The 24,990-nt window shown below is 42.4% G+C and overlaps 2 protein-coding genes and 1 pseudogene across 2 annotated transcripts; 1 reads left to right on the top strand and 2 right to left on the bottom strand.

Moving 5' to 3' along the window:
* The first annotated feature begins 1,115 nt into the window (after positions 1–1,115).
* Positions 1,116–5,844, top strand: LOC133918233 (AUGMIN subunit 4-like; annotated as a pseudogene).
* Positions 5,845–5,968: 124 nt separating this feature from the next.
* LOC133918230 (sialyltransferase-like protein 4) lies at positions 5,969–9,454 on the bottom strand. Its single transcript, XM_062361989.1, has 12 exons — positions 9,281–9,454; positions 9,113–9,186; positions 8,639–8,728; positions 8,326–8,403; positions 7,976–8,076; positions 7,690–7,882; positions 7,526–7,616; positions 7,384–7,448; positions 7,139–7,293; positions 6,975–7,056; positions 6,743–6,852; positions 5,969–6,555 (listed from the first exon to the last, which is right to left on the bottom strand). Exons 1-12 carry the CDS (start codon positions 9,363–9,365, stop codon positions 6,360–6,362), a joined length of 1,320 nt encoding a protein of 439 aa, XP_062217973.1. The 5' UTR covers positions 9,366–9,454; the 3' UTR covers positions 5,969–6,359.
* A 2,276-nt stretch (positions 9,455–11,730) lies between these two features.
* On the bottom strand, positions 11,731–15,950 carry LOC133918228 (probable serine/threonine-protein kinase PIX13). Its single transcript, XM_062361987.1, has 7 exons — positions 15,890–15,950; positions 15,767–15,857; positions 14,909–15,285; positions 14,095–14,230; positions 13,324–13,460; positions 13,122–13,245; positions 11,731–12,450 (listed from the first exon to the last, which is right to left on the bottom strand). The coding sequence occupies exons 2-7, from the start codon at positions 15,831–15,833 to the stop codon at positions 12,002–12,004; spliced, it is 1,290 nt and encodes a 429-aa protein (XP_062217971.1). The 5' UTR covers positions 15,834–15,857; positions 15,890–15,950; the 3' UTR covers positions 11,731–12,001.
* Positions 15,951–24,990: the final 9,040 nt, after the last annotated feature.

Below are 24,990 nucleotides of genomic sequence, written 5' to 3'. Positions count from 1 at the left end.
GGCTAGCACAGAGGCAGCTCACGAGGCCAGTAGCTCCAAACAACAGCAGGGCCTTCTACCCAATTTCCCACGGGCGACAGCAACAAGAGCATGCCCTTTTTCCTGCAACTGGTGGAGACGGCAACAGGGCAGCCATCGCACGTGCTCTGCCTCTCTTCTTGTGCTGACTCCGTTGGCCATTGCCTCGCCTCTAAGCCTCCCCATCTATGCCCCGCCGCTGACTAGATTTAGGAGGATAGTGAGGGAAGAAAAGACCTAGAAGGAGAAAATGGATCGAGAACAGTCAAGGGTGTCGTTGCCAACCAGATTTGAGAGGACAGGGAGGAAAAAAAAGCCCATGGAGGAAAAAAATGGATCCAGAACAGTAAGAGGTGCCACCGTTCCGTCATTCCTGGATTGGTCAATGAGGTGGCAGAAACGCATAGGGCGGAGTGGCAGTTGAGGGATGACGTAGGGGAGGCACTCGCCAAATGTGACGTGTGAGAGAACGGAGATGGAGCGTGCGCCAAAATAGCGAGAGTGATAATGTTTGAGACTTTTTTTTTTGCCCGACTAACAAAAACAAACCGAGATATCATGTGTGATAGCTATTCTCTTAAGATGCTCTTATGCTGCCACGTAACCTGCCATCTCAGCATTCCTCGCCTCTGTGGCCAGGAGGATGATCGCCAGCTGAGTTGAAAAGCTCCTCGGGCTGAACGAATCAGCCGGCCGCGATCTCACACATCCATTTGCCGATCCAACGACCACGAACCTACCGCGATCTCACAATTCAAACGCCAACCAATTCGTCGTGGCCTTCTTCGCCCACCGATGTCGAAGCCCGCCGCCGCCACCGGAGGTGGCGCACCTGGTGGAGCAGCTTCAGCGCCACCGCTTCGCCCCTGATGCCTCCCTCCTCTCTAATTCCGCTCACTCCGACCTCCTCCAGGTACGTCGCACCCGCCACCCCCGCCTCCCTCACTGTCCGCTCCCCGCCTCCCGTCCTTACCACTGCTTCTCTATATCTGTGCCACCGCAGGTGCGCGAGGAGGCTGCAGCGGAGCGCGCGCTCTACCTCGAGGCACTGGTGAGTCCCCCCCGCACGCTCGTTGGATCTGCATTTTTAGGGTTTGCTCGGGTTCTGATCAGATCTGGTGCTATGCGGTAGGCGGTCTACGCGGAGGTGGCGGCCATGGTGGAGGAGTACCACGCGGCAGGTGGCGCAGGCGCCGGCAAGAAGCTCAACTGCTCCCCACAGGTTCTGCTTCTCTCATGCTCCCTACAAGTCCTCATTTTTCTTTGGTTGGTGCCGATAGAGCTTGAAATGTGAGCTGGGCATTGCTGATTAATAGATGGTGGAATTCCTTAATGTGGATTCCATTTAGTTGCCATAGTAACCAGGGAATTATCTGACAAAAATGGTATCTGGTGGCCGAGCTTACTTTGTCGGTTCTGAACTTCTGATTCAGGTGTACGAGTCTTTGAAGCACCGTTTGGTCGTGGTGGAGGCAGCGCAGAGGTTGAGGCTCCCGCTGCTCTCGCAGGACGGGGAGGTGCATGTGGAGGAGATTCAAAAGCTGAGCACTTTATCAAGAACTCATTTGATAGTACTATGGCGAGTGCCACACCCAGCTCGAGCTCTAGTGCGGTGACTGTTGGTGCTGTCCATGGTAGTGGCATTTCGGAGCCAGTTGAACCTGGAGTTGGTGGTGTTCCTGATCGATTTCTTGGAATCACATCTGATTATCTCTATCAGGTGCAGCAAGAGCAGCCAGCCATGTCTGCGGTATGTATCCTTGAATCCTTTCGCAAGCACAGTTTGTTGTTTCCTAAGAGGTCAATTCATACTTTATTCGATGTGACAGATGTAATTCTTATACGTTCCTTGTCAAATATGAAAGTATTTAGTGTTTACTTATTAACTATAATGGGTTTTATCCTTTTGGTCAGAGAGTGAAGAGATATAATTGTTTTCTTTCAAAATTGGTCGTTTTAACTTTGAAAGCATCTACTTTGGTATGCATTGCAGGACATGATCGATTATCAGAGAACTCTGGCTAGGGAGATCGAGGCCCGGTTAGAATCCAAGTGTGATGCTTTAGCTGATCTATTTGCTATGGATGAAAGGGGTCAGTTACTGAAACTTGTGGGTGAATAGAGATTATTTTTATGATCTACAGCTACAAGTTTTCACCCAGTGTTCCTCTCCATTTTATGCAATATATCATGGGTAGCTCAACTAAGAGAACAAAACACAATAAAAAATCTTGATTTGGGAATTATTTTGTCTCATTGTAACATTTACTATTGCTGCAGATTCATCATCAATCAGTCAAATTTCAAGTGCCAGGCTTCCAGAAAGGTGAATTTTCTTGTCTTACATTTTGCCTCAGATTGTTCAGAGCACATTTTTAGTACTGATACCATCTCACTGTCCCTTCTATGGGGCAAGCTCATCCATTCATGTAGCTAGCTTATCTTGTGCCCGATTTTCCATCTTATTTGGAATTAAAGAGTAATGGTGAGCCTGCGATAGGTTGAACGGGAGTTTGTGAGGAGCATTTCTCAATATTTTCTCTTCCCCTTCGACAGGGTTAAGTTAATCATTGAAGAGATAGAAAAGGAAGAGGCACTTCCACTGGAGGATCTTGCGTTGATGGACAGGAAATTTGCTGAACATTATAATGTATGTGTGTAGATGTTGCCTAATTGCTTAATTTTTTCAGCAGTTAGCCTACTTTATCTTAGCACAGGTTCATTGAGCTCTAACTAATTACTTATGGTTCTCAAAATTCAATAGATCCTGGAGCAAATTCTTGCTGCACTTACACAATTCGTTAAAGACAAGAAATTGGAACATCAGCACCAATTTGTAAGCCTTCTAATATTCCTTTTTGTGATGCCACATCTTTGAAGAAAACATGGAATCTCTTCATATTGTTAATATTATTTGTGCAAATGCTTAAGCTGCCTCGTTTATTGGCTAACAGGATGATCTGAAGAAGATCTGGCTTATCAAAAGGTGTCGGACAATGAACGCTAAACTAAGGTTGGCACCCGCGTCTGTGGCCATAGGATAACAGTTGTAGTTACTGTGTTAAACGTATTTGATACTCCCTTGTACAACATGTTTTTTTTATTCCAAATGCTAAAGGATTAAAAGATTTGAATAACTATACTTCCTTTGTTTCATTTGGTTCTAGCTACCTGGAGCATCATCTCTTGCGTGACACCTACACCAAGGAAACAGTACCGGCACTACACAGGATCAGGTAAAGTTAATTTATTCGATCTTTAAAGTTAATATGATAGTTGATTTAAGTTGCACCTGTTATTCTCAAGACGGATCTTATATGTTGAGTGCCTTTTGTTTTCAACAAAGAGCCTTCTTAACATATTCACCACTCTTGCAGGAAATATCTTGTAGAAGCCACAAAAGAAGCATCCAATTCCTATAATGAAGCGGTAGGATACAGCATTTTTCTTCTCATAATTTGTCAAACGTTTGGTCCTAAACAGCCAAAGATTCTCCAAATTTTGCACAACGTTCATGCCCTTTCCAAAAATTTTGGCTAGAGCTCACAAGGAGTAGGACTGTACAAAAAAAAAAAAAAAAAAAAATTCACAAGGAACAATGCCTAGCAGCTGCTTGTGAGTGAAAAAACAAACACCTGAGCAACCAAGTGATGCCTTGAGGTTGTATGAAGGAGCCAACATCAGAGGCATCAGTAATGCAGTAATATTCAGTCATGGAACAAAGTCCAGCTCAGGAAGATTGAATGGTGCAGATATGTTCTGAGTTCTGACAACCTAAAAGTTTGATATTCTGTGGTAGGAGGCAAATACTTGATGTTAATTTTTCTCTTCCTCTTGGAGTGCGTTGAAAATTTGATAAGTCGACCCGCAAAAACATATATTTTTCTTCAATATGTCACAAAGACCAGCAGAACTACCCTTGTCTAGAGTAGAATGAGATTTCAAGCACATTTGCGGATCTTGATTTTAGAAAAATCATGTGTGAAACGGTTTCTGAATCTTCCGAGTCAATTTTAAGGCCCTAAACGATGTTTTTTGAAAAATGATTTTTTCGATGCCTTGCAAAGACAATCAGATGTGTCCTTATGGTTATCCAAAATGACATCTTCCTTACCTTTCAGGCTCGAGACGGTCCTCCACCACCTTTAGCCTCCTAGTTACTTCTTCTAGTGTGAACGTCGAGAGATTGAGAAGAGTCTCGATGGATAGAGCAATCTACGAAAATCTCTTGAGGACTACTCACAGACATTTTTCTACCACCTTATGTTTTTCCATCGTGTCTTCGAGGGTGGCGAGGTTGGTGACGAGGCCAGAGCGACGCATCGCGAAATCATCAATCGTCTCCTCGTCACGGAACAAAATTGCCTCGAATTCCTTCCGTAGCTGTTGCGCCGAGGACTTGTTGACCCAATTGTCACCGACGCGTATCGACGTGATGGCATCCCAAGCCTGCTTGACGCTCGTTTTGACATCGAGTGTGCCAATCATCTCTTGGAGCACGACACGGAGGATGACCTCCAGCGCCATGCGATCTTCTTGGAATGCCGCATCGTCTAACTCCACTGCGTTCCAGAGGCCGTGAGGCTGTAGCATGACCTTCATGAGCAGGCTCCAGTCGACGTAGTTGCTCCGTGTGAGGATCGGGTATGACACGCCACCAACCTCCTTGACCACACGCTGGACGGCCACATCGCGACCACCGACGTCTTGTTGTCGCAAGCGTCGTGACGGCAGTGATGGGGAGTTACGGCTGTTGAACTACCTCTGGGGACTCAAAGTCACACCACCCGTAGGAGCTGACATTGTCGGAATCGATCAACCCTTGCTCTGATACCAATTGTTGCAATCGATCCTACGAGAGGTGGGTTGTAAGAACACACGCAAGCACACAAGGACACATGAATTTCTCAGAAGGAGTTTTTTCTTTTCTGCTGATAAACAAAATAGTTTTTGATGTTTATTCAAACACCCTAAAAAGGCTATAGTTGCTACAGCATCTACTGCTTCTATTGGATTGAAGCTATTCTGAATTGATATCTATTGTGGGAGGGGTGCTGCTTTATTTATAGTAAACCAACTGACCTACTGTTGCTATAGTAGGTCAATGCTACCGTAGCCAATGATATAAGCAGTGACTTGTGCTACAATCGGTTTGTTACAGTACCGACAAAAAAAGAGAGATTAAACTAACTACACAAGGATTTACTCTAACCTAACAAGATGAGATTCATAGGTGGCCTATCTTTTTCTTCCTTCTTCTCAGGCCGATTGGCCCATCTTCTCTATCTTTTTGGCCTAGTGCCTTACTCCCTAACCTGCTAACCATCAACAAGGCACTGACCGCACGACACTGACAAAGGCCCCTTCCATCCCAATCGGCGCCTGATCCCGGCGAGGCAAGGCGGCGACAACATCATAGTCACGGTAAATCCCCTATGCCTATTGTCCAATTGCACATGGTCAATTTGTATGCTAGTTTTTAGTCTGTTTAGAAATAGTCATTCACATCATTGTTAATTGTTGTCTCAAAATAGATTAGTTCGGCTGTTTGATACTTTCAGGAATTCAAGGAATAAAATACGATTATGGCTCAAATGATGAATTGTTGCAGCTTCTCTGGCAACTACAGATGTTTGCTTCTAATATGCATAAAGATGAAATGTTTAGAAAAGTGAAGAATCTGGCTGAGCTTTCATGTAACAAAGAAGACTTCTCGCTATCATATTGTTTACAATCTTTTCAAATTGATGCTAATGCTTCCCATAGCGAATGCTGGTGTTGAGGGGGTGTTTCTTCAATGAATTATGGTCCCTCACGGCGTCGGCGATGGCCTGGAGGGTGTGCTTCCTCTTCGTTTGTGTTCGGGCAAGAAGGGACATGATCAATCTCCTCACACATCTGCTGTCGGGAATGATAACGCTCGATCGGGTACCCATATGGGACGAACAAGTTCCAGAATGCAATTTCACTAAAAATCAATCAATTGTTCATGTCCCCACTGGCAAACAAATTCAGAAAGCTCAACATAAGCAGGCAGGGTGGTTGCTCTTATCTGTTCCTTCGTTACACACACAAACATGATCTGAAAACTTTTACACAAGCTGCAAACACTTGCGGTCACTCACACACCAAAACTGCATCTCAGCCATCCGCTGCTCTGTAAAAGACGAGCTCCGAAATTCCTTCAGAGCTGGCACACTGCGTCAATTGACACCAAATAACTCGTGGCACCAACGAGCTCATGTGGATTGCCGCTTAAGGGTACCGTCTACCGTGACTTATGCTGTGCTTCGTCATCGTCGTCTTCAAGGCCGTCCAATGGAATTTGAACAGCTCTGCTCCTATCTATCGTTGATCATGCAGAGGTACCCACCCCCGGCATTCCTATCCAGGGGATACCTGGTGCCACCTTTCATGTACTCAAGGTGCTTCATGGCAGCATCTCGGAGACCAGATCTGTTTGGTTCCTTCCCTTTCTCGCGCTTCTTTACCATGGTGCAAGTGCCCAGAGGGCCATCGCTTCCAACCCCAGGTCTCCTGCAACGAAATTTGCAAAGAAATTTCAACGTTGACACAAGGTACCATCATAATGACAGTTTGCCTAGCTAATTTAATTAGTAAAAAGTCAGTTACAATACAAGCATTCAAGCAGATAAGAAAACAACATCAAATACCCTAAGGTTCCTGTGCAGCTCCCTAAACAAAGGAAGGTCCAGAAACTTACTTCAATAATTTCTCAGAAGCAACTCTTGCAGCTTCAATGGTATCCTTGGTTGGGAGCCACTTTACTACCCTGCCAGGATCACCTCGCATCGGTGAGTGGATTTTTACCAGCTGCACATGATTTTTTTAGCATCAACACGCCTTCTCGTCATGGGTAACAACAGAATCTTTAAACACTCCATGGGATGTAAAACAGTTTTGTTAGTTAAGACTAGGGCAAGTAAGAAACTTACACCAAGACATTCCATCATTTGATAATATGCTCTACCATGTAGTGGAGTGTGTCCCTTTCTGGACTCTGAAAAGTACCTTGTCCTGAAAGATAATAATAAAACTGTCAGCAAAACTGCAGGTCAACACACTTTACAGTTAGCATGCAAGATCAATAGTGACCAACCATTCCTTGTAACCTGGGTCTACTGTAAATCCATACATGTCAACGCTGTCACAGATGGAGAGAGCAAATTCAAGAGCTTTAAGCCCAGTTCCTTTAGCAGAGGAACCAAATGATGTGCCTAGCATGAGGTATACTGGATTGGTTATCGGAAGTTCCTACATAGCAAGATTTCCAGCAGCCAGGTAAGAAAACACAGAACATGTAGTCAAGGTGACCTAGTTTCTAAAGCACGATAGCTAAATTACCCGAATCATTTGGTTCATGATATCATGTATTGTCGTCTTAACGATCAGTACCTCCTTTTTTGTTTCTACGGACATAAAAATTAGTACGCCTTTTCACCTTGGTATCTCACTGATAGGGGAGAAAGGTAGACGTCAGACTTACCATCTAGCTCAACAACTTTATCTAGTGCCTTTGCAGAACCTCTATTCAGAAGGCGAAATGTACTCTTGGTACCAACATATTCAGTGTAATTCTGCAATATGGACAGGAGTCGGGGCATATCCAAGTGCAGGGGGGAAAACTGACTACATGTATCTTTAACAAACCTGGATGGGTGCACCATTTTCTCTGATGACAACATCACAAGAATCAATTTCATCCCCAAATTTAGTTTTAAGAAGATCACCAGAGTTCCCAACAACAGCACATCTACCAAATTGGCGAGGCATATATGGTGATGTCTCAGGTAGAACTAACGAGAGCTTCTGCATGCAAAGAGTTCTGTTCCGGCACTTGTTCCTGCAAATTCAGAACTAAATGTGCTTAGTAATTTATTGGTGGAGTTAACCACACTTAAGTCTAGGTGAAATGGCAAGATTTATATCTACCCACAGAAGGATTCCTTTGTTGATCCTGCGCCATGCATACTCCTCCCAGCCATTTGGCAAAGCATCAATGTACTCCTTTGTGAGTACTGTTGTACTATTTCGAACCTAGGAAAAAAACAATTGAGTGACCATTGTGTAACCGTGACAAACTTTAGAACAACATTGCAGCATAGTTTATGTTAAGATGCTTATTATTCTAGATGGGGCAGATGAAAGTGATGAGCCTACAACTTGGTGGACAATGCTAATGTTGCCTTGCACTCGCCATATGGTTTTTCGAAGCGTCACGATATGATGTTGGGATTCATTGGCTTCACTAAATCACGTAGACTTATCAATAGAAAGCATGCTCACCTGCTCCCATGAGGCAACAGCTTCGCACAGATTGAACTCAAATGATAAACCTTCAGCCTCTCCAGTTTTTGGATCTTTCTGCAAATATCAGTACATAAGAACTAAGAAAATGATTGTAAACATCAGGCAGACAAGCCTGATTACAAGAGGAAGTCAATAGAGTACTATATTTGCTGGTTGCACATGCAGTAAGGATTTAAAAACATAATTAAGTGCAGAACCAAATGCATTTTGCATGTTGTTTCTTACAACTGAAATAGGGAAGGCCTGCGTCAAGCAAGAAATTCGCCTGACAGAGCAAACACACACTTACCCACTTAGAAACTGTGTCACTTGGGTATTGTATCGCAACTCGACAGTAGTCCTCTCCACCCACCGCTTTCAGTCCTAGCCCATTTGCATCCTGCGATTTCTTAAGCAAGTAAGATTTATCTGAACTAAGACAGTAAAGATATTCAGAAGACCCTCAAGTTGCTAATCACTACAAATCTATGCAACAGTTGCCACTCAAACATAAATATGGATAATCCCAAACATTTGTATTCGTCCCAAGACAAAAGCTTCACTCTCACTATGCTTTCCCATACCCTAAACAGTGAACCTCAGAACAATTGTCACAAAAATTCAAGAATTCTGAGGCAATTACCCTGCCAATCTACCAAAGCAGAAATATAAGTTAGTGACCCCAGAGATCGCAATGCAGCATCAGATGGGCAGAAATATAAGACAACTGAATCCTAATTAGTTGAGAGAAATTAACAGACAAGGCAGAGCAGCGAGACCGTACCACGCACTTGCTGAAGCCACCCTGCAGCGCGGCGAGCGCCGCCAAGTCCGCCTCCGAAACCCCAGCGCTGCCATCTGCACGCACCAATCCCGCGTCACGATCTCCCACACCACACGCAACTGGAACACGAAAAAAGGACAGGACTCGGGAGAGCGGTGGGCACATTACACGTGGAGAGGCCGGAGAGGTAGATGAGGATGGCGGTCACGCCAAAGAAGACGGCGTCGGCGAGCGCGAGGGGGAGCACCCGCATGGCCGGAGCAACCCTCGTGGCTGTGCTGTGCCTCTCGCCGGAGTAGCAGGGGAAGGAAGGGCGCGCGCCGCTTTGCTATTTCCGAGGACCGGGAGGGGGCACCTGCATAATTGCATGTTTAGCCTCATGCTTCGTGGGCCTTTATGGCTTGGGCCGATTACTATGATGGGCCTCAAGTGGGCCTTTATGGGCCGGTCCGAATCACTAAACAGCCCAGTTTTGTGCAGGCCAGTAATTCCCTTCCGAGGTAAGATTTCGGCCCTTTTGAGACTTTGGATTTTTTTTTCTGTTTTTGCGAGTGAAAGAATTTCATATGGATTTTACGAGTTTTTTATTTTTGATATTTTTAACATAAATAATTAAATAAATATATCCCAGATAAAAAGATTTATAAAATTAGATGGCTATCACTCTCTCATAAGGCAGTAAGGTGACTTATTGCCCTCTTAGGCGGTAAGGTGTCATTGTCCCTGGCTGTCTCGGATAAGCGGTTAGGCTGGATAAACAGTACCCAATATTTTATCCAAATATTCTCCTTTCCTCTTTCTCTATTCGAGCAGTAGGATTGCCGTGCTCTAAAATTTACAAAAAAATTTCTTTAGGGCTTATAATGCATAATGAATCTATTTTAAAAGGATCCATCTCAATAACTCGTGTAGGTTTCAAAATAAAAAAAAAAAAAACTCCAAAGAGGGCTACTTTTAGAACTTCTAGAAAATTTTAAGGCCTCAAAAAATTCCCAAAAATCAAAATTTCACTAATCTCATATGTCTTGATAATATCTAAAAATATTTCCAACCCAAGATTACTTGGTGAAAAAGTGAGTTCTTTTGCAATAATCTATTTATATACATTTTTATCATTTTATGTGATATTCTCTTTTTAATTCAATTTGAATTCAAACATGCACAAATTGATCTGAACTCTTATGTCATACATATACAAAGTATATGAGTCTACTCAGGTAACCCTGCAGTTATTTATCGTAGGTTTGACCACTATCAGGAACCGACTTGACCGTACGAAGTTATCTGGATCATCTTCTTGGCCGAAGGATATTTTGGTGTTTGTCCACCTCATGGCCTGATAAATGTGCACAAAATTACATAAGAGTTTGGATGATTTTGTGCAGGTACTTGTCTGGTTGCCAACATTTCTTTTTTTATTTGATGTCACCCCCCCCCCCCCAAATTGTGCACATTCATATTTATATGTATGCCATAAGAGTTTAGATGAATTTGTGCATGTTTGAATTCAAATTGAATTAAAAAGAGAATATCACATGAAATGATAGGAACTCACTTTTTCACCAAGTAATCTAGGGTTGGAAATAATTTTACATATTATTAAGACACATGAGAGGAATATTAGTGATTTTTCTTAGATTTTTGGATTTTTTTTAATCCTTAAGAATTGCTAAAATTTCTAAAAATAGCCCTCTTTGGAGTTTTTTTTATTTTGAAATCTACAAGGGTATTGAGATAAATCCTTTTAAAATAGATTCATCATGAATTATAGTTCCTATAGAATTTTTTTAAAATTTTTTGGAGAATGACAACTCTACCGCCCAAATAGAGAAAGAGGAAATGAGAAAAATTGGGAAAAAAGGTGGGTATTGTTCATCCGAGTCTAAACGCTCGTCAAACCTTATTTTACAGTAAATAGTAAGATTTGGTCTGTTTATTTTAGCTTTAGATTATGAGAATCAAGTCCATTCTGTAGGTTCTACGAAAGTTCATTCCCACCAAAATATATATTGTGGTATTTTGTAGTATAACTTGATTTGTGGATTGTGAGAATTAGTTTTTATATTGTGATCATTTGCTTTTGGGGCTAAAATTCATAATCGGAATAAAAAACCAACAGAGCCTTATAGCGAGGTAAAAGTGGTCACAGATTCGGTAGGCAATAATATTGGTCATCTCAATTCTAAGTCTTGCTTCCAATCACGGTTTGCTTGCTCCGAAATCTGAATTCCGATGATGGCTGGACCTGGATGGGTCTGTTGGCAGGTTGGAGACAGGAGTATGGAGCATGCACCTTTGCTTTTTCGTCAAAATGGCGGCCAACTCGCCAGGTAGAGTTCAGACAGCATGCATTTTATTACTTGGTCAATACGTGCATAGAATCCACAGGATTTGGTGTGCTGACAGCCCCAATGTTTTATTACATCTTTTTCTTTCCTTTTCGAGGACACGCAAAAGACTTGCGCATCGTTTCAGTGAAGGGGAGAGAGACTGGTATTTTATTACTTCCATAATTTATTATCTGTGTGTTCTTACATTAAGTTACTGGAACTCGGCAGGCATCATCACCATTCTTGAAAATATAAGTATCTGCACCACCAAATCAATCAGGAGCTCCGTTCAAAGAATAATCAATCAGGGAGCATCACATTCATACTCATGCACTCATGGTCCAGCTGAAGACATTTTGAGGAATTATTCCCTCCCTCTATTTCTATTCGCTACAACTTGCAACTACTCCTCTTTGTTGCTAATTTTACACTAATCATGATTGGACAAGACCAACTTCGTGACAACAACATCAGCAGCAGGCATCACAGACTGAAGAACATCAGACAAAAAATTTAGGCCATGTACAGGAAGGATTGTCATCGGCTTCAACCACCAGGATCACCGCGCCTTCGTGGCATGGCCGTTAGCCCTCGACCCACGGCGGGCACCACTGTGAGGTGACGACCTCTGCTGCACCGTGCTGCGACCTTGGTGGCGGTCTCGTGGTGAACCGCTCCCTCTTGCCTCCCTTGCCCGGTTCTTCATCGATTCGATCTGCTCAAGCTTCTCGACGACTTCTTTCATTGAAGGCCTGCTCCTGGGCTCGCCGGCCAGGCAATTCAGGGTCAGCTGCGCCGCCTGAAGGGCTTGTTTGGAATTGTACTGACCCTCAAACCGGGGGTCCATGAGACGGGTAAGCTTTCTCCGGTCAGCTAAGTAGGGCTTCGCCCAGTCGACAAGGCTGAGTTGTCCATTTGGACGGTTGGGATCAAGCGCTCGCTGACCGGACAGCATCTCCAACATCACGACTCCAAAACCGTAAACATCACTCTTGACATATAAATGACCTGGACATGTTTAGAGCATGCAGTCAGAACAATCATCAACAGCTAAGAAAGTAACTGTAAGTAGCAACTTGTAACATATTCTGCATTCAGATGGGAAGAACTAGTTGTAAATACAGCTGGAATGAATGGGGACAATTGATTGCACATACTTATCATCTTTTCTATTTTTTTTGGTGGAAAGTGTCAGCACAGGAATGGCCATACATAAATCCCTATGACAGATTATCTATCCACTTAAGGGCAGGAAGTGCTAATCATCCATAGTCACAAGCATTATACTGTCATGGACTAGCTAGTGCCCCATTACTCTAGAAATTGATTCCTTTCTAGTTAGGCAATATTCGTTTCCACTGTCAGACTTCTCTTTCTACATCCATGGTCCAATATTTGTATTTTCTGGTAGCCAATATTCTAAATTTATGATCAAGTCAAATATATAGAGAAGATGCACCCAAAATGTGACTTGAGAATGACCTGAAGACTAATTTGGAAAGGTCTGCAGACTGATAATACTGTGTCCTTGTGGGAGACAACCCAACCTATACAACATTACAATGTATATTTGCATTTCAATATGTAGAATAACTAGCACATGGAATGTTGACAATTCATTGCAGGGAAGCCGCATCAGATCAGAAATGCCTGCTGGTGGGAGTCATAAGCACACATACCAGTAGCTACATACTCTGGAGCTGCATATCCATTTGTGCCCATCACCCTAGTTGTGATATGTGAGTTGCTACCAGTTGGTCCAAGCTTAGCAAGGCCAAAGTCGGAAAGCTTTGCATTATAGTTCTGCCAAAAGAACACTCAGTGTTTGACCTTAATAGAGAATTAAGATATAACAGGTATATTGAATAGCACAAAACTTACTGCATCCAAAAGGATGTTAGAAGCTTTGAAGTCACGGTAGATAACTTGCTTTTCTGATGCATGCAAGAATGCAAGTCCTCGAGCTGCACCAATGGCTATCTTCAGCCTCAGTTCCCAAGACAGCGGGGCGCATCCTCCTAAAAGGAAATGCAATTGGTTCCATTATCAGTATTTTTCAGTCAAGTAGTTGCCCCCAAGAGACTAACATCATGCATTTATATGTGAGTAAATTTCAAAAATCTACAACTATTTTGACATATGTTGCAGAAAACACAACTTCTAGTGCTCATTTAAAAAACCTACAACTATTTTGACACATGTTGCAAAAAACTACAACTTTCTCACCGTAGACCCACCTGTCATCCTCTAGCAACAGGTGGACCCATGGTTAATGCTCCTATTACATGACATAGAGGATGACAAGAGGGCTCACGGTGAAAAAGTTATAGTTTTTTACAACATGTGTCAAAATAGTTGTAGGTTTTTTAAATGGACACCAGAATTTGTAGTTTTCTGCAACATATATCAAAATAGTTATAGGTTTTTGAAATTTACTCTTTATATGTATGCAGTTTTAGAATTCGACCATTAGAAAGCTATGCCACCACATGTATCCTATATTCCTAGTACAGAGGTATTGCAGAGGCTAAGGAGTAAGGAATATAGCGTGCATAAGCAAGGTAAATACTCAAACTTGTTCAGTAAAATATGTAAGAAACTCCATCCAGGACATTTCTAGGGTAATACAAATGATCGGCAGTAAGAACTCACTCCTGAAAAGATGGTTTTCCAAGCTCCCTTTAGCCATGAATTCATACACGAGAAGAAGTTCCTTGTCCTCCCAGCAGTAGCCTAAGAGCTTGACTAGGTTCGGATGCGAGAGCCTTCCTAGAAAGTTTATTTCCGACTGCAGGTAGACATTGAGAAATGTCCATTAGATATGCTAGTTAATATTTAGCAGAGCGAAGACACTGTTAGACTAAAGTAAGAGAATTAAGTCAATTGTGGTCAAAAGTTGCAAGGATATGTGGCACATTGCTGAAATCGTGTCTTTTTCTGAAAATGCCACAGCTCACCAAACAAAAAGCAACTGCATTGTGATAAACATGTGGCTAGTTGTATTATTCTAATCAGCAACTGAACAGTCTAGTACCATAGCACTTTCAATAATATGGTTCTGGTCAGCACTGGACCATTGGCACTACCAAGATAACGCAGCCCCATTAAACAATTAGTTTACCAATTACAAATGTATAAAAATAACAGCCAGGTCATCAGAAGTTAAACAAAGCGTAAAGAACTATAATCATAAAATGGCCAGGAGAATCTTCCACATTGCTGTATGTGTTTTTAAAAGCTGTCCATTAGTGCAGTATCACCAGAATTTGAACTGTATCCTCAGCTACTAATACAAGATTAAGCTCATACGAATTCTTCTGCTTGTACTGGTCCCAAGTACCATCATCAAGAGCAAGCAAAACTAAGTCAAAACCCCAGATTGTCAAGATCTCTACCTAATGCTCATCAATTTGGCGTCCTACAATCCAAGATTTATTTAAAAAAAGAAAAGAAGACCAGGTTTTACCTGCCATTCCTCATACCCCTGCATGCTCTCCGAGTTGAGCTTCTTGACCGCAACAACCATGCCGGTGCCGCTCCTCGCCGGGTTCATCGTCTTCTCATCCACCCACCCTTTGTACACCCTCCCAAAGCCCCCTTCACCAAGGACACTGTCCGGCCGGAAGTTCTTGGTAGCCGCCCTGAGCTCGATGAATGTGAAAGTCCGGAGGTTTGGCGCCTCCAGGATCTGGCCCTCGGGATATTTGTTCCCCTCGTCGAATCCACCGCTCGTGCTGCAGCTGCCGGCGGACGCCATGAAGCTGCTGCCCACGGAGGAGAGCTTCCCCGTGGTGCTGTTGCTGGTGGTTATGCTGCCGCTTGTCTTGGAGGTCATTGTTGTCCCTGTTACACAATTATCCAAATATTCCTGAGTTTGATTAGGGAGGAAATTTGTGAAGAACATGGAAAATTCAGTAAAAAGTTGCCCTTTTTCCCTTTCAAGGATAATAATAGGGAATTTGGGGTAGAAGTGAAGAGGAAGTATTGGTTTCATTACAAATTCCATCTGCCATGCTAATTCAAAGAACCAGTCATTCTTAAACTAGGAAAATTACTTCTACTGAACTTTCTGTTACCACCTCTAAACAAAACCTGAATCTTCAGCTAGGGGAACTGCAAATTGAAACTTTTAGAAAGTAACAATAGATTCCTTTGCTGAGAAAACCATGGTGAATTTGTTACAACAAGGCCAACTACTTGAGCAGAATTCAAGAAATTCCTCGCCCAGGATAGGCCCACCTCGCAGGATCCAGGGATTGAAACGATCACATGAAAAATCACTAGACAAGGAATTAAAAAACAGGTTCTTGAAGCAGGCCCTCACCTGGGCTGGATGACCTGTAATCCACCGCCACATGAGCCTTCCCGGAGCCGCCGCAGATGTTCCCCATCTCTCTCTCTCTCTCTCTCTCTCTCTCTCTCTCTCTCTCTCTCTCTCTCTCTCTCTACAGGGGCGGGGGAAAAGGAGGAGGAGGAAGAAGAAGTGTCGGAAATGCCAATGGAGAAGTCAAGGAGGGGGGGGGGGGGGATATAAGTATGCGGGAAAACTGAAGCGAGTGCAGACCGAGAGAGAGCTCGGCAAAGTCTCCGGTATCTGCATGTGGCCTACCCCGGAGGTTAAGCTCTGCTTACCTTTCAATCCCTTAAAAATGCAAACTGCATGTACCACTCTCATTGGATTGGTTAGTAATCTTCCTCCAGCTGCAGAAATACATATAAAAGCATGTCTGAAAAACTGGTGCGTGTAGAGCAGCACAAGACTAAGTTCCTGTTTGTTTTTTGTTTTGATTCTGCTTCTGGTAGAAATCAGAAGCTACAAGTTAAAATAAATGGGTTCTGGAGAAATGGTTTCTGTTTTCTGAAGTCAGAAGCTTTCTTCTGAGGAAAAAAACTAAAGCTGAGAAGTTCACTGAGATATATTTTTCTGAGAAGCTATGTGCTGAGAAACCAAATATTTATTGTAGAAATCAACAATCTATTTTCAAAAGCAATTTTTCAGACAAGTTAAAAGCACAACTTTTTAGAAAAATTCAAACAAACAGACCTAAAATATATACTGATTTGGATAGGTTAACTGTATTTGTTTTCCTTTTTTACAAGACACGTGGAACCACTTAATGTGCCAAATTTGCTTGTGTTTAACAGTAAAATCACGCGTTCAACATTGAATTGAATATTGTGTCATACACGTTGGAATTTCATAGGAATTTTGCGGGAGACAATAGTTTCTTTTTTTTTTCCGAAGGAGACAATAGTTCTACAAATTGTGTAGAGATGTTGTGAAATTTGTATGTTTTGATAGTCCAAAGTAGAAATATTAAGATGGCCTGTCATTCATAGGTAGGCTAGCGAGCATTACAAAATGAAAATTTGTTTCAAGAATCTAATCGAACTTCTTTTGCTGATGAAAAGTGACACCAAGGGTATTTGGAATTTATCTTCCAAATTGAAACTGCCCTCACGGCGCTCTCCTCAGGGTGACTCGAGTGTGAATTGGCCTCGTCGCCCCTCAAGCACACCTTCACGCTCGGTGCAGCCGCCACCGCTACTGCCACCATGCGGTGGTGGCGGCGGTCAACAGTGGGGCCAAGCGCCCCCCGTCACGCCCTTTATCCCTCTCCTCTCCTCTCCCTCCTCCTTTTCCTCTTCTTGGTTCCGGCGGTCTCGCGGTGCAGCTTCATCCTCCTTCTGATGTCGGTGGGCCGAATCCACACGATGTAGGTTGGATTTGTGCGTCTGTGGCCGAATTCATGCACTGCTGGCGGGATCCACCAGTCGTTGCTGGTCGCCAGTTGCTAGGAGATGTATATGGAGGTCGGTTGTACGGTGTTGCGTTGGTGCAGAGGCCGACGGTGCGTGTTGGTGTGGAGGTCGGCAGTGACAGTGATATGGTGTTGGTGTGGCTCATGTGGTGGTCGGTAGTGGTGCGCGGAGGCTCCTTGCCTCGCGGCTTGGCTGTTGCCATCGGCGCTTCAGTGGGCACCAATGTCTTTGGTGCCCGATGTGGTGGTCGTCGAAGGTCATCGTGGCAAGATCTGGTGCCCTCTCATGCGGATCTAATGGCAGTGGGGTTCTTCCTTGCCTCATGTTGCTCCCCCCGTCTCGGTCGCTCGATGCTTATTGGGCTCCTCCCCTTGCCGATCTGTTTCCTTCCCACCAGTTTCGTCCCGTGGGGAGCCTAGTTGCTAGTGGTGCCCTTGTGGGTGGTACGCGTGTGAGGTGTTGGCGACGGCTCCATTGACGACGTGGCTTTGGCGGTTGCGTTGTGCCGGTTCGAATGCATGGTTGGTGGGTGGGAGGCTCCGGGTGAAAGTCTTTCCCAGCTTGCTATTGGTGCCGACAATGGCGACGCCCTCCGACGCCACTCCCCTCCTTTAAGGTATTGTTGTGGTGCCTCCTACCACCCATGGGAGACTCTCCAAGTGAAAACTCATGTCCATTCTTTCGGATGGGCGACGACGGCGTATTCAACGTCGCGTCCTCTCTTGAGGCGTCGCCTTAGAGGTCCCTCCCCCTTTTTGAGCTGCCTGGCAGAGGCTCTGAAGTTTCAACAGGGGTCCACTATGTGAAGTCAGAGCTGTTGTGCCATTGGAGTGGCGAGCTTGGCAACGATGGCCTACGCTGGACTCCATTGTCAGAACTTTGTTGAGTAGTGATTAGTTATCTCCGTCATCGTGTCTCTGTCATCGTGTAGTTGTATAGTTTTCGGATCTTATTTCTCTCACAAACTGAATCAATTTTCTTCTTCTAATATAAAATCGGCAGAACTTGTACTGTCGTTTCGAAAAAAAAGTGACACCCAAACTTTTGTTTGCAAACAATAATGGTTGTAGAAAAAGAACAACTTTTAGTGACTTGAGGATTGTTGGCATGTGGCTACACTTGGTCCAAAGAGCCATCGGTTCGTTTGGCTAGTCACGCTAACTAGGGCTTCCTTTTACCAAATCGTAAATGGTTTGTATTTTCGAAAGTACTTTTCCTCTTATTCTAAAAGCAGAAAGAGAAGGGCATAGACTGCAGAGGAGATAGTCATGAGATCTTTAGAGGTTGACAATGGTAGCACTTGCAGGTGTTAGACTGTGTCAAACAATTGCGTTTTGTTGATTTCTCTGAAGTGTCAAAATGAAACACTGCGTTTTCGTTGGTGCATGAATATAGACAAATCTAAAACCATGTGTTACATCATGAACCCAAATATTATATCACCTCTTTTTGTTCAGATGTGTTCACACATTGTAGAAAGGATGTGTAGTTAACAGACTTCTGCTTGCAACATTTGACTTACGAAGTCTCCTATTGCAGCATATATCTTCCGCCCTGGGTTGAGGCAAATTTTGGAGTAAATTGAAATATAATCTTTTTAAATGAAATAAAATGAATTGGACCCAACACCAAGCTAGGCTGAGAAAACTTTCTAAAAACATTAAGGATGGGTAGTGGGCATCATCATTTTTAGTAATTTGTTCTGTTGTCCTCTCGGGTCATCTCACCTAATAAGTTGAGTGCAATACAGACACCAAACTGACAAGCGATCGAACGACCATGATGCAAGCAAATATCGCTTCATCTTCTCAGACTTACTTGTTGAAGTCAGATATGTGACTTCAAATCGTGGTCAAAATAATTATTTTCGTCCTTCATTTTGTCAGCTTCATTTGATGTCCATGCTTGACAGTTAGTTCATCCTAACGACCGCTGAAACACGAAGTAACAGCCGTGGAACCGTTCTTCGATGGTGACTGAATAAATTGACAGAACAGAGAAAAAACCAGTAAAAAGACTCTTTTTTATCTTCAACCGATCGATTAATCCAAACTTGACCATTTCATTCACCAGACGTTATTTAGCTGAACTTGTGCTGTGCAATGGCCAAAGCAAAGAACATCAAGGATTTATAGTGATCCAAGCACTGCATCTGTAGCTATCCAACTGGGAATAGTGCTAGCTCCATCACTTGTAGTTGTACCTCACAGTCGACATTTTGCAGAAGGCAAAACTAAAAGATTGTATCAGCATAGTGTTTCATATATTGATCCATGATCGGTAGGAAAGGCAAATTATAAAAGTGGGGAAATGTGACTGCCTAACAGCATATAGTTGAAGTCTACTGAAAACGCACGCTAGCGATCGATTGTTGAGTTGACAAAACCAGGAGAGAGAAGGAGATGTGAAGGTGTCATTGGCCTAAACGCCACTGATGCACTACAGATATAGTTCTAGGAAAATGCCAACTCTTCCCTTTTTCCCCTTTTCTCCTTTTGAACAGAAGCACATGCACTTTGCAATTGTAGTGGGCGAGAAATGAGATCATGTGTTCATGACTACAACTACAAGATAGGCACAAGTCGTTTTCTTTATATCTTCTAATCTTCGAATGGTAGGTTAACTAGGTTTCGTGTACTATGCCTGCTGAATAAAGCAGGAGGGGAAGAAAAATCAATTCAGAAAAAGCTCTATCTGTCCGAAGCGTGCACCACTGCACACCTTTTTGCTTTCTTGTGAAAAAAAAAGAAGTTGCTAGGAAATTTATAAGCTAGGAAAAGTGCTATACTTAATTCAGCAAATGGATCATAGATGCCACGATTATTTACCTTGTAGAAAGAACAAATTAACTAACTGCCCAAAGAGTTAGGCAGCAGCAAGCAGTTTGTGGAGCTAGAAACCTGAAGGAAGGAAGGATGCAGTGGCGGAGCTTGAGCGAAATCTAAGGGAGTTAGAGACATAACTTCATAATAACCGTTCCAGGCCTATGGATAGATAGGAGGGCTAATAATGGTGCATGAGCCAAATTAACTACTGATAATAAGTAATCACTAAAAAGAATTGAATCTAGGAGAGCCATGGCCAATCTTAGCCACCACCTAGCTCCGTCTCTGAAAGGATGGAGGAAGGAAACAAGTAATTTTCAGAGAACAGAATACAGGAAACCAGGGACAGAGACATGCCAACAATCTTCAGAATTGCAACGGGTGCATGTGAAGGATCGTATAATTGACCATTAAGTAATAATCCTGACGCACACGCACACGCACGCACAGTTTGGTTTGCAGATGCTACTGCACTGCACGAGCGACTTGCTTGCATTTGGCTGTCTACATTCAGATCCAGTCAGCTATAGCCTGGGCCTGGCTGGCTGACGAGGAGATGTCCCAGTAGCTTAGCGTTGACTTGGCAATATAGTCAACTTAAGTAGGCCAGGCCTAGACTGCATTGTGTTGTCTTACGCGGTAACGAAGAAACTATCTATCTATTAATGTTATTTTGTTAAGCAGCAGCTAGCTGCAATCACAAATACTCCATTGATTTAAGTCCATCAGAACTGACGCATGTAGGGATCCATCAGTCGTGAATGCATTGACGGAGCTCGCCCATGGTCAGCAGTTGGACCGCTGTCATATATATACCTGCGAACACAACTCGCTATACGTATGCACACACATCATGGCCAGGGCCAGTCCAGATATTTTAGTGACCCGCTGTGAAACTAAAAACAGCTCTATTGAATTGAAAGATAAATTTTTAATTAATATATAAATTATAAAGATAATAATCGGTGTATTAAAAAATTGTTTCTGATAAACAATTAAAGTATATTAAAAAAGCACTAATTTTAAACATTTTCTAGAGATCATCTTCAATAATTTTTTCTAACATTTCTAGATGCGAAGTCATTGGTAATAGTATCAATATCAATCTTATCCACTAAATTGTTCTTAATACATAAAGTTGCCAAGTCATCGAGTCATCGATTAGGGCTATTCAGCTTACACTGAGTCACTGACGTCACTGTGACTGTGTTTATTGCTGAATCCGATCGTCGTCGAACAAAGTAAGCAAAACTACACGAGAGGAAGCGATCTCATCTTCTATGCAAGAGGATTGCTAATTTGGGATGTTACTAACCTGCTACGAAGGAACCAAAGCATCAAACCTGCTTCTTTTGGGCCGGCCAAAGGCCAAAGCCTATGCACGATCATTTAAGTGTAGCCGCCAGATTGGAATTTAGATTGTTGTGCTTTATTGGGTTACAAGTAATCTATTATATTATTATTTAAATATTAAAAAGATAATCCACATTCACTCTTAAGGTCACTAAATTATCATGTTAATCGAAAAATGATCTAGACCATTCGTTGTCATGAACATCAAACGGTCTGTATTAAACCAAAGAGCATGTATCAAATACGATTAATAAATAGTTAAATTCGGAATTAAAAAATATGAAAAATTAGCAGTTCGATTTTCATACGGGTTGGAAAACAAAATATATAAATAAATAGTTCAAATAAAAGAAAATTAAAAATAATTAAAATTAGGATTAGAATAGAAAAAAGAAGGATCCAAATTAAGTATAATCTTAGAAAAATTAAATACATAAATAAATAATATATGTAAAATATAATTAATCAAATGTTATCGTGATAAGATATTATAGTGAGACTAGCCATACTATTAACGTAAAACAACTAACTAATATACATATATACCTATATAGAAGAGCACCTTAAATTTTAGGGGGCCAGGGCAGCCACCAGAAGGGCCGGCCCCGATCATGGCAAAGGCTTTATTTATTATTAATCAGCAACATTACCATCCTGAATTCCTGATGATTTTTTTATTTTTTAAATAAAAACTGAAAATATATGTACTCTTTTTGATAAATTGTAAATCTAGACTCGTGTCGCCTGTTGGAAGGATAACGAATCATCTGTCGCATGTTAGAATGGTGACATGTTTAAAAATAAAAAAATATTGCATTCCAGCACTCTCAAAATTCAAAAAACTTTCAAAATGGCTATGAAATTTTTTGAAGAAAAAAACTGCAGTGCAGAGGATACTATCATGTATCTCTCTAAAAATTTTCAGACAAAAAAAATATAATTGTACAGAAGCAAAATAATTTTTTCAGAGATCCTCAAATGCATGCATTATTTGTTGTCTTACGCGGTAACGAAGAAATGAACATTATTTGCTGTTAAGCAGCAACTGGCGCTTGCTGCATGGCCAGTGGCCCATGGACTGCAACTTGCAATTACTAGATAACGTGTGTCTTTTAATTCTAAGCTGAACGCGTAGTCTCGTCTCTGGTTGTCTGCATATATGTTTAGTTTAAAGAGTTGTTTGGACTGACCGCTTCCTGCAGGTAGTCTTGCGCGGTACGATCGATCTTATTATTTTTTGCGCGGTGAAGTCCATCAGAACTGACGCATGCATGCATCTCATTGCATCTAGAGATCGGTCCGTCGTCAATGCATTGACGGATCTGGTCCATGATCAACATTTTAGGTATGTTTAGTTGCCCGTATTAAGGATATTCTGATTATGTCTGTGAATATATTTTTGCGGGGAAGATTTTTTGTTATCTATATGTATTATTTCTTTCTGCATCCACAGATACAATTATACGTTCGAATTGAGTTTCTCTCTAGAGTCTAGTCCGATAATACATTTCATCTGCTATAGTGATGCATACATCCATATAAATAACTAAATATTCTTCTTTTTAGAGTTACTATATCTACTTAGACCGTTTCTACTCGTTCTAGATATACGTTGTAGCTCTACGAAAATACATACAGACAACCACACATACCCTTGATCTATCAGGTCATACATACCTACGCACACAACTGGCTATACGTATATACGTCATGCATAGACCAAAACTTTATTTATTATTAACCAGCAACATTAGCATCGTGAATTCTCAAGCAGAAGCAGACCACAAAACACTCTTGATGCGCTAGAAATGTGCTGGCCCATCACCGATTGATCGATAGCCCATATTCTCAAGCAGAAGCAGACCACAAACTTCTACAATATGACTGAGCCCACAAACTAGTCGAGGCCACAGAAGCAGAAGCCATGCATATGCATGGCCCAGGAGAGCTGCCCGCGAGGGCGAGGGCGTGTCGCCGTGGAATGGATCGCCGGCAGAGCTGCAGCCTTGCCGCGAGCACACGCAGAGGAGCAGCAGAGCGCCACTGAGGTATATTTTGAGTATTCTCAATTTCTCTCGATAATGTTTGCTTCGAATTGATTTTCTTCTTCGTCAAATTCAATATTTTTTTTCTCTCTGTTCAGTTTGCTTACTCCGGATTTGTCATTTGTATAGAATTATAATAGCTCCTCTATATATTGATTATCTTCTTCTTCTTCATTTCTTGCCACCATAGGATCAGTCTCAGTTGACACCATAGGATAGGATAAGATAGCATAGTATTTGGTATCCAAGACGAAGTTCATTTTCCAGAATAATGGGGGGATCAGCTGAACCATGATGCCCCAAGTAAGAGCTGCCCCAGCTCTGGTGAGCTAGCCGCTGCCCACACTGTCTGTCGTTAGCCTGACATTGGTGAAGTTCAGAGCCCGAGGTCTCTGGAGTAATGGCTATTTCCCCTCAAGGTTTCGTATTTCTTGCACGGAGTTATCAAATGGAGGTTCTGCTGAGGAGTTGGTGTTGGCAGAGTATAGTGACCAGTCGGATGCCCATAACGTTGCTGCCGAGGATGAAGAGGGGCGGGGGAGTTTAGGATGGAGCAAAGATGAGATTGATGCCATCTCCGCACACCTTTTAAAAAAAAAAAAAAAAACAGGGATACCTCCTCTCTATTACCAAGTAACACCATACAAAAAGAATAGTAACCAGACATAAAAGTTCAAACCGCTAAGAAACTGAATAAAAATTCAAACTTATAAGAAATTATATCTGGATTTAATAGCAAGACCAACATCAACAGCACAGAAACAAAAGTCACAAAGTTCAAGATCTTCGAGCAGAGAGACATCAAGGCACCACAAATCAATGATTCCCCTCATCAACATCATCCCGCTACTGTTGGTCCTCATCATCTATTTGATCTTGAGAAACATCACCAAGTTGCTTGGGAGAGCTCGAGACGACGATTGGTATTGGTCAGCAAGGAAATTCATGACCGTGTCCAGCATAACTTGAGCGCCCTGAATTAATTCCTCCTTGCTCATTCCCTTTAGCAGATATGCCCAAGTTTTTAATAGAGAAACAAATGAAAGATAATCTTGGTAGGATGATGAATGGTCTTTTTTTTCAAAGCAAACATTATTACGCAATTTCCAAATTGTCCAACAAATGGCAGCAAAACTAATCACATGAAACATCCACCATTGAGGAAGAAAAGAATTAATCCACCTATAGTACTATTGGGGGTGATCCTTGATAATAATTCGGGGTATACCGGATGACGTGCACGTTGATCTACGTTTCCTATACGCGTGTATCAAACTAGAGTCTAGAACACTGAGCTTTATCCAGATTCAGATCTCTCATGGGATAATATCCTTACATCCTATATATTGTATTATGAAATGGGTGAACTTATTACAGAATGAATTCCTCCCCTACAAACACGATCTTGATCCCTTTATATACCAGGGGAAAAGATGCATAAACAACTGGACCATTCCAAACTCTGGTTGTCTGCATATATGTTTAGTTTAAAGAGTTGTTTGGACTGACTGTAGCCTGCAGGTGGTCTTGCGCGATAACGAAGATATGATCGAGTTTAGGAT

Source organism: Phragmites australis, chromosome 5, assembly GCF_958298935.1.
Source record: "Phragmites australis chromosome 5, lpPhrAust1.1, whole genome shotgun sequence".
Classification (NCBI taxonomy): Eukaryota; Viridiplantae; Streptophyta; class Magnoliopsida; order Poales; family Poaceae; genus Phragmites; species Phragmites australis.
The sequence above is the reverse complement of the archived record's forward strand: the minus strand, read 5'-3'. Positions and strand labels throughout refer to the sequence as shown.